General features: G+C 30.7%; 1 protein-coding gene across 1 annotated transcript; it reads right to left on the reverse strand.

Moving 5' to 3' along the window:
• Positions 1-8,903: 8,903 nt before the first annotated feature.
• Positions 8,904-14,908, reverse strand: LOC111732434 (NKG2-A/NKG2-B type II integral membrane protein-like). Its single transcript, XM_023524288.1, has 7 exons — positions 14,825-14,908; positions 13,004-13,119; positions 12,395-12,490; positions 11,851-11,904; positions 11,095-11,246; positions 9,342-9,442; positions 8,904-9,015 (listed from the first exon to the last, which is right to left on the reverse strand). The coding sequence occupies exons 2-7, from the start codon at positions 13,008-13,010 to the stop codon at positions 8,904-8,906; spliced, it is 522 nt and encodes a 173-aa protein (XP_023380056.1). The 5' UTR covers positions 13,011-13,119; positions 14,825-14,908.
• Between the last annotated feature and the right edge of the window lie 605 nt (positions 14,909-15,513).

The following is a 15,513-nucleotide window of genomic DNA, read 5'->3' on the forward strand; positions in this document are numbered from 1 at the left end:
ACTCTACAGAAATATTTTACCACTAGCATGTCTGTATTAAAAATTTAAATTCTGTATTCAAAAAAAGGGATCATAATATTTATGATAATTCTGAAATCCAATAATGGTTGAAGACTGAGTGCCCAAAGAAGAGGGATTAGCAGTGTTGGCACATATGGTCATTCCCTGCACTAAATTAAATTTTAATTGCTGACTTATAGTTATTTAGTAAAGAGAATTAGTTGTTATCAAATGATCTTTTATTTTGAATGATTGTGAAGTTATGAGAAATTATTACAACTTTAAAGAAATATTTTATATGTTGAAAAACGCTACAGACACACGAAGTCAAAACATAAACAATACTGACGTACAAACAACAAAATTGTTAAGATATTTCTGTAACACAAGAAACTGGCATTTGATTTAAAGGAAAAGATATAAAGCTATGTAATAATAAATGAATGCATACATCCTTTATAGAAGAACACTGTTGCTTCACTCTTCCAAAATGCACCTCTGGATGTCAAGTCAGTGAGCGTAGCTTTGGTTTTGTGAGCAATGGTAATGACGAACAATGTAATTTAATAATTCAGTCAATGGGCTCTGCGGTCTCTGAGTTCTAGAATAAATTCAACTTTCAAATTTATAATATATGACCTTTAATAGTCCCTTGGTGTCTGGCTACTTAATTTACTAATGAAAAGTAGAAATAAAAATATGTAGATATAATGCATGTAAGACAATTAATACGTAATATGGCTTTTACAAACTCTCAATAATGAGTTATGCTGATTATTATTCTAACAAATTATCATGTTATTATTTCTAATTCATATCAGCTAGACCCAGTACAGAATTCATTAGACAAGAGTCTCTTTATCAATGGGGAATCTTTTCTTCCAATGTTTTGTTTAATTTTTTAAAAAATCTTTTGATCGTTTATGATTAAGCTTGAATTAGCATTTCATGGAAGATAACTCATCCTGATTTTTATTAACAGCCAACGGCTTTTACTTAATCTAAGTTAGTGTATGAGTAATTAAAATAATTCATTTTAAGAATCTATCTTTAAAGTCTAGGCTAAATATAAACTGTTACTTATAATTATGACTGTACTGATTAAAAAATCTAAAAGTAACTGTTCCTCGTTGTCATTCTTATGGGACTTTAAATTGTTTGGTTTACACACCCAATTATGCATGCATGAATGCACTTGAGTAATTCTCCACAGGCAAGAATTTGAATAGTTTATGAAATCCTCCAACATGGTCATATTTTATTTGTATTTTTTGCCCACAATTATTTAAATAAACATACCAATGTTCTTTTCGATTCGATCGTATATTAATTGTACCTAGGTTGCATCACATCCAGCATTGGAAATCTCCCACTACAGGAGATGGGCTAATAGAGAGACAGGAGAGCAGAGACACATACCTTCTGTAGGCCAGAAAGGCGTGCATCCTTTAGTGGGAGACCAGGTTACTCTTGTAAACAAACAATATCTGTGGTCTTCACAGGCTGCACCGTGAAGGCTCAGAGTGAAGCAAGAGTGGAAAAAGTAGATTTCGTATTGATGTGTCATTTAAAGTTTGAACAGGAAATTCTTACACTCGAGCTATCTTGAATTCAGTTTATCTCATCACACACCTTCAGAATATAGGATACTCTGGCTGATGTTGTGTTGTTTAGATTATCCACGGGCACATGCCTCTGAGAAACAGGTGTCTTATTCTAAAGGATATCAGGGGACAAAAGACTTGACCACTCATGCTGTTTATTTGCTTCCATCTCAATCACAAACTCTGGAAACATAAGCCTTGGCAAGAGCATCTTAGATGTTTAAATTCTACTCTTAGGCAGGGTTCCTAAATCCTTGAATTACATACTTCTTTTCCTGTTATCCTCATTATGTCATTTCTATTTTAATGAAAAAAATCTAAAATCACAATTTCATACCAATAGGTATTTAATGATATTTGTCACTAAAATTTTGAAGAATTCCAACATTTTCCACTTTATGGTAATTTAAACTTTCACAATGATCAGCAATTTCCAAATTTATTTTCTCAATATCTCTGCCCTAGTTCTCAAAATTTTTTAATTCATCTTATGATTCTGAAATAAGTTATTTAGATTTCACCTGACAAAAATCATGTCTCTTGACGCATAGGACATTAAACAGAATTGAACTATATTTCCATGGAGAGATTGAAATATTACATAACAGTTATATTTTTTGTTGATTCTTCTTACAATGACAACTAATTATTGTATTTTAATAGGAATATGTGTTGTAAATGACAAAAGCCCAAGTCTATATAGTGAGAAAACAAAGGTAATTGCAAAATATTTCCCCTTATCCAAAAAATGGAAAGGGCAGAAAAAGTAGACTTTTAAAACACAAGTTAAACACACATGAGCAACAAAAGAAACAAAACTTTACAACGTGATTGTTTGATTTACATATATGTGAAATGATTACCACCATAGCTTCAGCTAGCATTGTTGTCTCATATAGATACTGTAAAAAGAAGAGAAAAAAGAGAAGAAAAAAAGAAAAATTTTTCCTTATGATGAGGATTTACTCTCTTAACTTTACTATACAGTAGTTCCCCCTTGTCCACATTTTGCTTTCCATGGTTTCAGTTAAAAAGAGTCAACTGCATTACCTAAGTATTAAATGAAAAATTCTAGAAATAAACAATTCATAAATTTTAAAATGTGCTCCATTCTGAGTAGTTTGGTACAATATTTCCTTGCCCCCCTCAGTTTGACCCAGGACTCGAATCATCCCTTTATCCAGCGTATCCAAAAAGTGGATGCTTTTTGCCTCATAGTAGTCACATAGTAGCAGTCTCAGTTATAAGATAGACTGTTTTGATATCACAGTGCTTGTGTTCAAGGTACCCTTATTTTACAAAAATTATGGAACAAGATCATCAGATGGAATGCAGCATTAAATTCACCCATACGATCAGCAAAGGGTTTCAACTTCTGTATAAATACTCTGAGTTAAAAGAAAGACAGCAATTTTTGATGCTCTTCAGAAAGTATGTGGCAAAAATACCAGCAACTATAAAAGATCCTTAGCCACTGACATTATCTACCTCTGACATCCAACCATTGATATCACCATGGCTTGATGATCCAGCATCATCCTGAGCAGATGATCCTTTTTCTGACATACGGACAGAAAGTCACTAGTAGCCTTATGCTATGTCTCAGTACCTATGTCATGCACCTCACTTCATGTCATCATGTAGGCATTTCATCATCTCACAGTATCACAAGAAAAGGAGGGCGAGTGCACTATAATAAGATATTTTGAGAAAGAGAACATAGTCACAAAACTTTTATCACAGTATATCGTTATAATTGTTCTATTTTTTCTTAGCTATTGTTAATCTCTTACTATGCCAAAGTTATAACAAACTTTTTCATAGGGAAAATGGTATATATAGGGTTCCGCATTATTGGTTTTAGGCATGCACTGGGGAATTGTAATGTATCTTCGGCAGATACCAGGGGAGCTGCTGTATATTATATAGCAGTGTTAGCTATAGCCATTACGTTTCCTTCCTAGTACTAATTTATCTTATAGCTGGACTTTGTACCTTTTGGCTACCTTCCTGCAATTCCCCATCCCCTATCCCCACACCTTGGTGACCATAGTCTGACATCATTTTCTATGTATTTGTTTTTGTTGTTGTTTTTAGATTCTACTTATGTAATATACAGTATTTGACGACTACAGCTTTACAGTCCAGCTTGAAATAAGGAAGTGTGATACATCCTGCTTTGTCTGTTCTCTCAGATTTTTGGGGTATCGAAGGTCTCTGGTGGTTCCCTATAAGTTTAGTAGCTTTTTAATCTCTCTAAAATATGCCATTGGAATCTTGATAGAGATTTCCTCAAATCTATAGATGGGTTTGCGTAGTATTGGAAACTTAACAATATTAATTCTTTCAATACGTGAACATAGAATACCTTTCCATTTAATTATGTGTTTAATTTCTTTCATTAATATCATGTACTTTTCAGTCTAAAAATTTTTCACCACCTCAGTTAAATTTATTCTTAAGTATTTCTATTGTTCTTGATACTCTCGTAAATGGAATCAATTTCTTCTTCTTTTTTGGAAGTTTTGTTGTTAGTGTATAGAAATGCTACTGATTTGGTAGTTAATTTTGTATCTTGCAATGTTTCTGAATTCATTCATTAGAGCTTACTTTTGGTGACGCCATGAAGATTTTCTAAATGTAAAATCATATCAGCTGCAATTAAAGACAATTTTACATTTCCCTTGCCAATTTTCTTTCTTTTTTCCTGCCTCATTGCTGTAGCTAGGAATTCCGATACTATGTGAAATAGAAGTGGTGAGAGTGGGCACTTTTGTCTTGTTCCTGATCTTAGATGAAAAGCTTTCATCCTTTTAACTTTGAGTATAATGTTAGCTGTAGACTTGTCATATGTGGCCTTCGCTCTATGTTTAGATATGTAGGTTTTTATGCCTAATTTGTTGAGTTTTTATCATCGCAAATGTTAAAATTTTGTAAATTCTTTTTCTGCATTTATTGATATCATCATATAATTTTTTTCATTTATTCTGTTAATGTGATGTATCACATTAATTGCTTTGTATATGTTGAACTATCCTTGCATTCCTGGTATAAATCGCACTTGATCATGGAGAATGACACTTTAATATGCTGTTGAATTAGGTTTGTCAGTATTTTATTTGAAGTTTTGCATCTATGTTCATCAGACCTATAGATCTGTAGTTTTCTTTTCTCCTTGTCTCATTCTCTCATTTTCATTTCAAAATAATGCCTACCTCAAAAAATCAGCTTGGCTGTGTTCACCCCTCTTCAGTTTTTTGAAAGGGTTTGAGAAGTGTTGGTGTTAATTCTTCTTAAATGTTTGGTAACATTTTCCAGTGAAGCCATATGGTGCGGAGTTTTTCTTCATTGGGAGTTTTTCATGACTGTTTTAATTCTCTTACTAGTAATTAATCTGTTCATATTTTCTATTTCTTCTTGATTAAGACTTGGTAGCTTGTATGTTTCTAAAAATATTTTCATTTTTTTTAAGTTGTCCAGTTTGTTAACATAAAATTGTTCATAGTAGCCTCTAATGATCCTTTGAATTTCTTTGGTTTCAGTTGTTGTTTCTCCTTTTTCATTCATAATTGTGTCGATTTCGGTCCTATCTCTTTTTTCCTTAGTCGAGCTGAGGGTTTGTGAATTTCGTTTTTCTTTTCAAAGAACCAACTTTCAGTTTGGTTTATCCTTTCTATTGTTTTTCAGTTTCTATTTGATTTATTTCTGCTCTAATATTTATTATTTCCTTATTTCTACTGATTTGGGCTCAATTTGTTCTTTTCCTAGTTACTTAAGGCATAGAGTTAGATTTTTTATTTGGGCTCTTTCTTGCTTCTTAATTTATGCATTTATTTCTATAAACTTCCCTCCTAGGACTTCTTTTGCTGTATCCCATATCTTCTGGTATATTGTGTTTCCAATTTGTTTCAAAAAACATTACAATTTCATAAATTAAAGAATATTTTTTTCTATATTACCAAATTATAGAACTATAACAACTAGATCATTTATTAAAGATGCCAAAAAATGTAAAGCTCTAATGTTGTCTTTTTAAATTGATACACTTACTTCTATAATCATTCCCTTTGATATTCTCAATTAAATAACTATATATAAATAACTGTACACACACACACACACACACACACACACCCCCAAACACACACACACATATATATATATATCTCATGTCCTTTGCCACATGTAAAACTATAGTTTTTTTCTGGCATTTAACTTTAAGGAAATATAAACTTGGACAATATAAAGTCACAATAAAAATTACTCAAAATAACAAGTGGCTATAATTTAATCTTGTGTGTGTGTGTGTGTGTGTGTGTGTGTGTATCATATATGTATATATATGCATACACATATTGGTATGCATCACTATCTCTATACTCATAATACCTAGTGACTTAAGAGAGATAAACAAAATTGAAATTCAATAACAGGTGAAAATATCCTTTTACTACGATGACAAAATGCATATATTTTCCAGGAATTTTTTTTAAAGGAGAGAATTATTAATTCTAACTAAAGAAAATATTTGAGTGTTTTAAAGATGAAACACTTATTCTGGATGAAAACTTGAATGTACGAAAAGAAAATTTGCAGAAAACAAATTTTGTGGGTCTCTCTATGCAGATATTTAGTGGATAAAATAATAATACAGTTTCAAATTTTAAAATAAATATTTGTATTAGAATTTAAGGGAGCAAATGCTGTATAAGCAGTAAATAAAAGTAGAAGATAGGACTTTTCACTGTTCGTGAGAGTACAGAAGTATTAATTTTTTGACTTTAATGAGTAAAGAATGTATACTGTAAAATGCAGACCACTAATAAAAGAATATTTAAAGAATATTAAGTCAACGAGTTTTTACAGAAGACAGTGAAAATAAAATATTTGTTAAAAAAGATAAGAAAACAAAGAAAAGGTGGAGTTCAAAGAATGGTAGTGTTCATCCCAATTAAATGATAATTATATAATACTTAATAATTAATTGTAACTATATATTTGTACTTATAAATAAAAATGTAAATAATACTTATTTAATAACTTCATTTAAGTTACATTAAGTATAAACAGAATAATTTTCTAGTTAAATTCCAAAGTTTATATCTAAATCTATCTGCTGTCTTAATGAGACACTTCTTTAACCTAAACATATAGACAGATGAAAGTAAAAAGATAAAAAAATTAATAAACTATGCAACACAAACCAGTAGAAAACTGCAATAGTTAATGTGTAGATGTTATTTAAAGCAATAACCATTGTTGGATATAATGAAGTATGTTTTGCATAAAAACAGATTGAGTGTCCAAACCATTAACTATGTTTTTGTTTTAAATCTGTATGTACCTAATAAGTTCAAAATAGGTAAAAATGTGAAGAAGCAAACAATCATAAATGGAGATTATATTTAATTAAATCCAAATGGAGAAGAAAAAAATAGTACAAAATCAAGACAAAGAACAAAATTACATTAGAAAGGATCAACAAGGTCAAAATTATTCTCTTTGAAAATGCTTAATAAAATTGGTAAATAACTGTTGCAGAGAAAAACTGATGATGCATTCTTTTAGGTCTACAATAAACATGCGAATGGTGTTATTACTTTTACAGATATTAAACAGGTAATAAAGCCATATTATGAATACATTGTAATATCTGTAGAAATAGAAATGTATGAAAATATGGTGCAAAAAATAGAAACCTCATTAAATGTAACATATATTAGAGATATCGAGTTCATTTTATAAACTGTTCTACGAAAAAAAATTCTTGAAGCTCACATGGCATCAGTAGTGAAAATAACATTGAAAAAATAGCAGTGCTCTTATACAAAGGCTTCCAGGTAATAGAAAAAGGAGTGTTTCTTGATATAGCCTTGGTATTAAAACTGTCAAGTACATAACATAAATAAAAACTCATTCTAATCTCTTTATGCACATGCATGAAGAAAAACAACTTCATATAGGTATAATACGTTCTTTTGTGTTTTAATGCACTGATTTTTAAAGAGGGAAATAGAAAATGATGATTGTGGTTTTATTTTAGAAATACAAGATTAATTTAATGTTAGAAATAGAGGTGATTTACTTCATAAATATTACACAGAAAAATATATATTATTCTAATTGGTGCTAAAATAATAAAAATATAACTGTGATTGGTTATAAAATTGATTAGAAAAATAACTATATTATGGAACAGTTTTCACATAAGAAAGATATGATGAAAAAACTTTAAAAAACAAACTTCATACTTAGAGATGAAATATTTAAATATATTCCCTAAAATAGGGAAGGGTAAACATAGAAGCTTTACTGTTCCTTCTATTAAACATTGGAAATAAAAACCTAGCCTGCGGAAATAAGTCAGAAAAAAACAGTAATTTTACCTGTGTAGAAGAATCAAAATAGCGATTACAGGTGAAATAGCAGTTTATGCAAAACTTTAGACTAATATTTATTTAAAATGAAAGAATTAATACATAAAATCAGTGAAGTCTTTGAATCTAAGATCAACATGTAAACTTCAACTGTATTTCTGTTTAAAACAGTAAAAATGACTAAAGAAAACTGAAAAATGAAGATGTTATTTACATAATTTCGACTGTGAAATGCCCACATTTCTATAAGACTTCAATATACTAAAATAAAAAATATATATTCGAGATAAAAGAAAACCTAATATATGGAAGGATAAAGTATGATATTCATTGGAAGAGTTAATATAATCTTTATAAATTACTTAAATATTAAATGAAGTCCCAAACATAATCCCAAGAGTTGTTGTTTTTAACAGCTGTACTGAGGTGAAATTTACACGGCATAACGTTCATCATTTTAGAGTGTATACAACAGTAATTTTTAATATATTCACAGAGTTTACAACCATCATCACTATCAAAATTTAGAAAAAGTTTTCAGTCCTCAGATGAAGCAGTGTACCAGTTAGCAGTCATTTCCTATGCCCATCTTCCTTCAGCCCTTGGCAGCTGCTAATCCACTTTCTGCCTTTGTGGGTTTCTCTATTCTTGATATTTCATATAAATGAACTTATATGGCATGTGATCTTTTAGAAAGCTTGAATGCTACAATTATAATGTTGGATTAAAACACCAGACACTGAAAATAATGATATCTGTACTTTTGATTGTGTACATTATTTTATAATAATCGTTTTTGAAACATTTTTTGTTATTAGAACAAATAGCATAATTCATTTTAAGACTTCTGTAATTATAATATTATTTTCGTTTCATGAAAAATAAAGTTACCCAACAGAATCCAAGCTCAAGCGTTTTAACTCTAAAGCTTGCGCTTGCAATAATACTTTTCTGGAGATCCACAATCACTTGCTATAAGGCCATGTGAGTATAGCACAGCACAGTTAAGTTTACCAGATGATGATCCTTTTATCCTGTAATGGAGAAAAATGCATAATTCTCTTGTTATATCATATGGGGACAAATTATAAAACTTTTATAACTTGTAAATAGCATTTTCATATAACTGTAATAGAAGAATATTTTCAAAATGAGTGATGACATTTTCCATATAATATTAGTAAGAGTTGGTTATTAGGGAAACTGGGTAGTCATTCTTTAATATTTATATCAATGTTTCATTAACTTTGAACATCATTCTTCATGTTTATAATTCAATGTAAACAAATGCATTCATAATAGTCTTCTGAATTTTTATTTCTTATAATTTTCTTCTGTAGAACATATAAAAACAACTTACTTTAGTGTAAAGTTTGAACCACTTTTTGATATCCATGGCTGATCACTGCTTTTATGGAAGACTCCAATCCATGATGGAAGTAATATGGAACTCAGAAACTTCTACCCCAAAATAAAGAATTTTTATGTAAATCATTGTGAAAGTTTTTAAAAATGCAAGTAGTGTATTCTTTTGTAAGGTTCTTAATTTTCAAAAACAAAATGAGAGCGTTGGATCCTAATCTAACAGTTAAGACACATTAAAGTCGAAACCACTTTGATATTGCCGAGAACACTCAGCATTATTGGTATTTTTGGTTTAAAATTGACTTTAAACATTTATACTTAGTAGTTTTAATCTTCTTATGTTACTAAGGAACATTGTGATTTAATAGTTACCCATGTTGACGATTAACATAGCAAGGCTTTAAAGAAGTTTCCAGATAACTGTGGCATCGTTTCTCCAGAAACTATGAATAAATCAGTGTACTTTTCTACTATGTTTTTCAAAGTTTAGGATTTAATAGTGAAAAAATTAAGGCATTTCCATTAAGAAAATAAATGACATGAGAGCCAAATTTTTGATTTGGGGGCCACAAAATATTCTTTAACCAAATAAGCCCTTGCTGATCTGTTTCTGTTTCTGACCAGGTGTCAGAGACTCATTTCTCTGCTACTCCTTAGTAAATACAACTATAAATTCTGGAACTCGTGACAGATACAAGTGAAGGAGAATTCTGAAAGGTGGAAAGAGAAAGGGAAAATGGCTTAGTCCCCCCGGATTAGGGAACAACAGAGTGACAGAATTTTTTTATCACCCACCTAACAGAAGAGCGTGACCTAGGCCTGCTGCTTCCCAACACCCAACCTACCAACAGGAGGTGGCTGAGGGAAGCCAGTCCTCCTCTGCCACTAGGGAAGGATTCTACCCAGCAACACCAGGCAAGGCCACAGGGTGATCCACCAGGACCCCTGCTAACAAAAGGAGCCAGGGGAAGTGTTTCTCCTTCCTCAACAAGGGTCATTAGGGGAGGAACCTTGGAGTTAGACTAGCAAAGGGGATCCTATGACTAAAAGTCGTGGACCCAGGAAGCCTCTTTATCCTTCAGGGCAGGAGACTTCGTTTCCCAACCAAAGTCACCAAATAGAATGGAATTTAAAATGTTACGTTCACATAATTCAACAATAAAAATTAAAATGCAGGTAAATGCAATCATGTAAATGAATTGCACCAATATTAAATGGAAGTGGAAAGGGACAGTAAGAAAAATACATACGGTTTGATTTTATTTATTGGAGATTCAAAAGCAAGCAAAGAGACTTTATAATGTTAAAAGTCAGGATAGTTGCTAAGTGATGAGGGAGGAGTTGAGATGAGAGGATCTATAGGTCCAGGGCTGCTGAGGACTGAAAACTCAATTTTCTGATCTGATTTGTAATTACATGGTTCCAGTCTCTTTGTAATCAATCTGCTCAATCATGATATGTTTAGTTTCCTTGATATGAGGTAAAATTAAATAGAAAAGTTTATTTTAGAAAACAAACGTTTATTGAAATACAGTATTCTACAAAAAGAAAGAATGAGAAATTATCGAATGTGTGTTTCTGGTATAAAAATAAAATATTTGAAAGTCAAACAAGTATTATACAGAAGTATTAAACAGACTTTAAAATAAATAACTACAAATATATACAAAAATACGGATAAATTCTACAAGTATAGTATTGACTGAAACAAACCTTTAATAAAGTATACAACAAGTTTAGTATCTTACCATTTCTTCTTCATTATCTATATAAAGCAGGTTAGAGTTCTTGGAAGCACAGGCCGTCAGACTCTCAGTCCATGTTTTACTTTCAGTACTAAAGTAATAGCAATTGTTGGAATATGTAAACCACTCCTTTGGACAACCACCACAATGATATGCTGAAGAAAAATTATGAGTTTATTATCCAAAAACAATTTGAATTTTTAAAATGAAAATTAACATAGATTTGCATAGGTATAAATATGTTTGTAAGTAGCATATCTATGCACCTTCACTCTTGGTACATATAAAACAAAACACACTCATACACATGCTCACAGAGAAGAGTCACCCTCTCATCTCGTAATTTATATGTCCTTTTAAAGCAAACACTCAAATAAAATATTCACTCTGAAAATGTCCTGAATGTCAATGAACAAAAACACTCTTTAAAAATAAAAAAAACTCGTCAACCAATGTCACTCTAAAAAATAAGTTAATTAATTAAAAATTAAATAACATAAAAATACTACTTATCTCTTATCACATTAGTGCAATAGGAAATTTGAGCCAACTGGCAACAATAGGTATGGTGTTTTAAAATGAGTATTTCTTTATATTGTTGTATGAGAAGAAACACCCTTCTACATTTGTTATTTATGAACATTTATTGATCATTTTATAATTTATGTTCCCTGTAAAAAATTTATATCATTTTACCTAGACTTAGATAGAGACAAAATATAAACTAGGTATTATCATAACTTTGAACTTCATATGTACCTTTCTGGATCCTTGTTATTGGAACTGACTTGTTCTTCTCCAGCATTATAGTAGCTACAAAAGTTAAAATGATTCTTTAAAAAAATTAATTAATCTCAATTATAATAATATTGTTCTTTAGCTTAATGGTTTTTCTATTGTTTAGAATTATAATTATCTGAAATAAAATAGATGTTACCAAGAAAAATTAATAAAGAAGTAAAAGGGGACAAATACTATAAAGCTGAAAGAATTAAACTTCCCCATCTCTTATAATATTGGATTTAACCAATCTCAAAATGAATTTGTTTTCTCAATATGGTCTTCTAAAACATGACTTTGAGTTATGAAATCAAATAAATACATGTATATATGTCCATATATTTATAAAATAGTTCTAAAATCATTCTATATTTATACTTTGGACAAATTTAGAAAAATATTTCACGTTCATTTTAAATACAAACGTTAAAAGAGAGTTCTATGCAATAATATTCTAAAGTATTAAAGGCACTGATGATTATTAATGAAAAGTTTTCAAATAATCTTTCAAAAATTTACGTACAGGAAATAACAGCTATCATCACTCTAGTGAACATCAAGACAAGGCAGATGACGCCCAGGACCCCAGCAATGAGCTTCTCTGGAGATGATGGTAAAGCTGCAGGGAGAGAAATGGGAACACTGAGAAAGGAGAGATGTAGACAATTGCTTAGACAGTTTACACGCGGAGAACTCACATGCACGGGGAATTGTATACATAAGCTTGGACCCCAAAACCATATCTACCATTTTAATCTTCCTCACAGAATACAACACTGCATTTTCAGGAAATATAATGCTCTGTGAGTTGTTGGTCAAAGACTACACCTTATAACAATGCCTAAATAAAATCAGTCCTCAGATTGCATATTGAAGTACTGTATTTCAACTTTCAACTCTGATCCTCACAAATAAAATATATGTGAGCTTATTCACTATTCTTTTCCCACATCTCTGCACCCCAGTTGCACATCCTAGGACACTTATGTTGTGTGTCTCTTCAATGTGTTAACTTTATAGGGGTCATTCTTGTCACTCTCTTGAAGTCCTGAAAAGCATTTTGAAGATTTAATTCCACATAGGAGAGATATTTGCTGTTCTGTTAGTGAAACCAAGTTTTTAGTGCCCTTACCTTTCATTTGCTCTCTCCTTGACACCTTAGCCAGATGCGAGTCTGGGTCATTTTCTCATTGGATATTCATCTCTTCAGCTCAGTAACACCAGTGACAGTGCTCTATGATAACTGTCCTGAAGTCATTAATAAAGGGTGTGAACACTGACAAGATCCCTAGGATATGTGGGTGGAGTCAACATGGGTGGAGTGTGAGAAGGAACAGCACTGATCATGCAGGTGACCAATGGAAACTCAGGTTCTAATTTACTTAGAGCTTTAAATAAGTGTTTCACGACAGAATCATAGTTCTTAAAAATTTATGTATGACATGATATTATTGGTTGAAGCAATGAAAACTAATAAATTAGAAAAGAAGTAAATAATATCTTTATTAATTTAATGTCAAATTCCATTGAAACATTTTAACACTTTTAGAATAACTGTGTGAAAATGAAAACATTGTATGGAAAAAATAAGAAGGCACCAATTTTTATGATAACTTTTATATCCACTAATCATTTAAATGTTCTAGTAGAGCAAATAGTAGCCTTAGCATGTACAGTAATTGTCTGCATTAAATTGCTTTTATTTAGTCACATTTATTTATGAAAAAGACAGATGAGGTGTTATCAAATGATGCTTTATTTTGAATGACTGTAGAGTTCTGAGAAGTTATTAAAATTTTAAAGAAATATTTTATATGTTGAAAAATGTTAAATGACACGCTGAATTTATCCAAAACATAATAAATAAAAAAAAACACAATATAGAATGATTTTTTAAAATATTTATCTTATACTAGTAATTTATAATTTAGTTAATGGATAAGACATGAAACCGTAAGATGAAAAATAAATGTGTAGATCATTTATGGAAAAACACTGTTGGTACAAACTTCCTGAAGTATCCTATGCCTGCCAAAGTCGGTGAGGGTAGCTTTAGTTGTGTAAGCAAATCCAATAAATCAGATTAATTATTTAATAAATTAGCAAGTTGGCTCTACAGTTCTAGAATAAATTCTGGCTTTGAAATTTACAATTTTAAAAATTACTTAGTCTAGCAACCTAGTTTACTAATCTAAAGTAGAATAAAAATATGTAAATTACAGTGCATGTAAAACACTTAATACCCAATCTGGCAATTATAAACACTCAAGATATGTTACTTAGTTTAATTATTATTTTAATACAATTGCTGTGTTACTATTTCTGATTTACATCAATTAATATAACATAATTCATTAGACAGGAGTCTGTTGTCAGTGTGGTATCTTTTCTTACAATGTTTTATTCAATTTCTAAAAAGTCTGTTGATTGTTAATAACTAATTTTAAATAAGCATTTTATGGAGAATATCTTATCCTGATTTTTATTACAGGTCAAACTGCTCTTATTTAATCAATGTACATGTATGAGAAAGTATGTTAGACCTTCATTATTCGATGAATTCATTTTAAGAATCGTTTTTCAAATATAAAAGGTCATATATGTAATTAATCATATAATTATATGTATTCATTTCAAAATCCATAAGTAACTCTTTCTGGTCGTGTTGCTTATGGGGTTTCACATTAACTTATATTGACTTACAAACCCAATTATGCATGTGTGAATGCGCTTGAGTAATTTTCCACAGGCTAAAGTTTGAATATTTTAAGATATTCTCAAACACATTTCATATTTCATTCTTTTTTTACCCTGAATTGTACAAATAAGGATACCAATGTTTCTCTGATTTGATTGCATATTAATTATACTTCAATTGTATCACATCTAGAATTTATAATTTACCATGAAATGAATTGGGCCAGTAGACAGACAGGAGAGCAGAGACACATACCTCTGTAGGCCAGAAAGGTGTGCATCCATTAGCGGGAGACCAGGTTGCTCCTATAATTTCCGTGGTCTTCACAGCCTGCATGTGAAGACTCAGTGTGAAGCAAAGTGAAAAAAGTAGATTTCTCATTAATGTGTCACTTAAAGTTTGAACAGGAAATTCTTCTACTAGAGCTATTTTGAAGGCAGCTTATCTCATCATACACCTGCAAAATATAGGAGACTTTGAGCTCGTACTATGTCATTTACTTTGTCCATGGCAAGTGCGCTGAGAAATTGTTTTCATATTCTAAATGATTCGTGGGGACAAAAATCTTGACCATCATGCTGTTAACTTGCTTCCCTCTTCATCACAAGCACTGAAAACCCAGGGTTTGTTAAGACATTAGATACTTAAGTTTTACTCTTACTCCAGATTGCTCGATCATGGCATTACATACTTCCTTTCCTCTCCTTATGTCATTTCTATCACAAGGAAAATTTCCAAAATCAGATTTCATTAATAATAAGTAATTAATGATATTGATCACTAATATGCTGAAGAATTACTACACTTTCAACTTCATTATAACTGTCACAACAATCATCAGTTCCCAAACTTATCATCCTTAATTCTCTGCCCTCATACTGAAAATCACTGCACTCAATTTTAATATTAGATATAAGTGATTTATACTTCCTGTGATAAAAATC

This window comes from Pteropus vampyrus, unplaced genomic scaffold, assembly GCF_000151845.1.
Source record: "Pteropus vampyrus isolate Shadow unplaced genomic scaffold, Pvam_2.0 Scaffold460, whole genome shotgun sequence".
Taxonomy (NCBI): Eukaryota; Metazoa; Chordata; class Mammalia; order Chiroptera; family Pteropodidae; genus Pteropus; species Pteropus vampyrus.

Excerpts from the sequence above, each read along its gene's own strand:
- LOC111732434 (XM_023524288.1), bottom strand. Across the intron at positions 11,247-11,850 it reads AATAACAAGGATCCAGAAAG|CATATCATTGTGGTGGTTGT; the intron begins GTACATATGAAG and ends ATTTTTCTTCAG. Across the intron at positions 9,443-11,094 it reads TAGATAATGAAGAAGAAATG|AAGTTTCTGAGTTCCATATT; the intron begins GTAAGATACTAA and ends ATTTTGGGGTAG.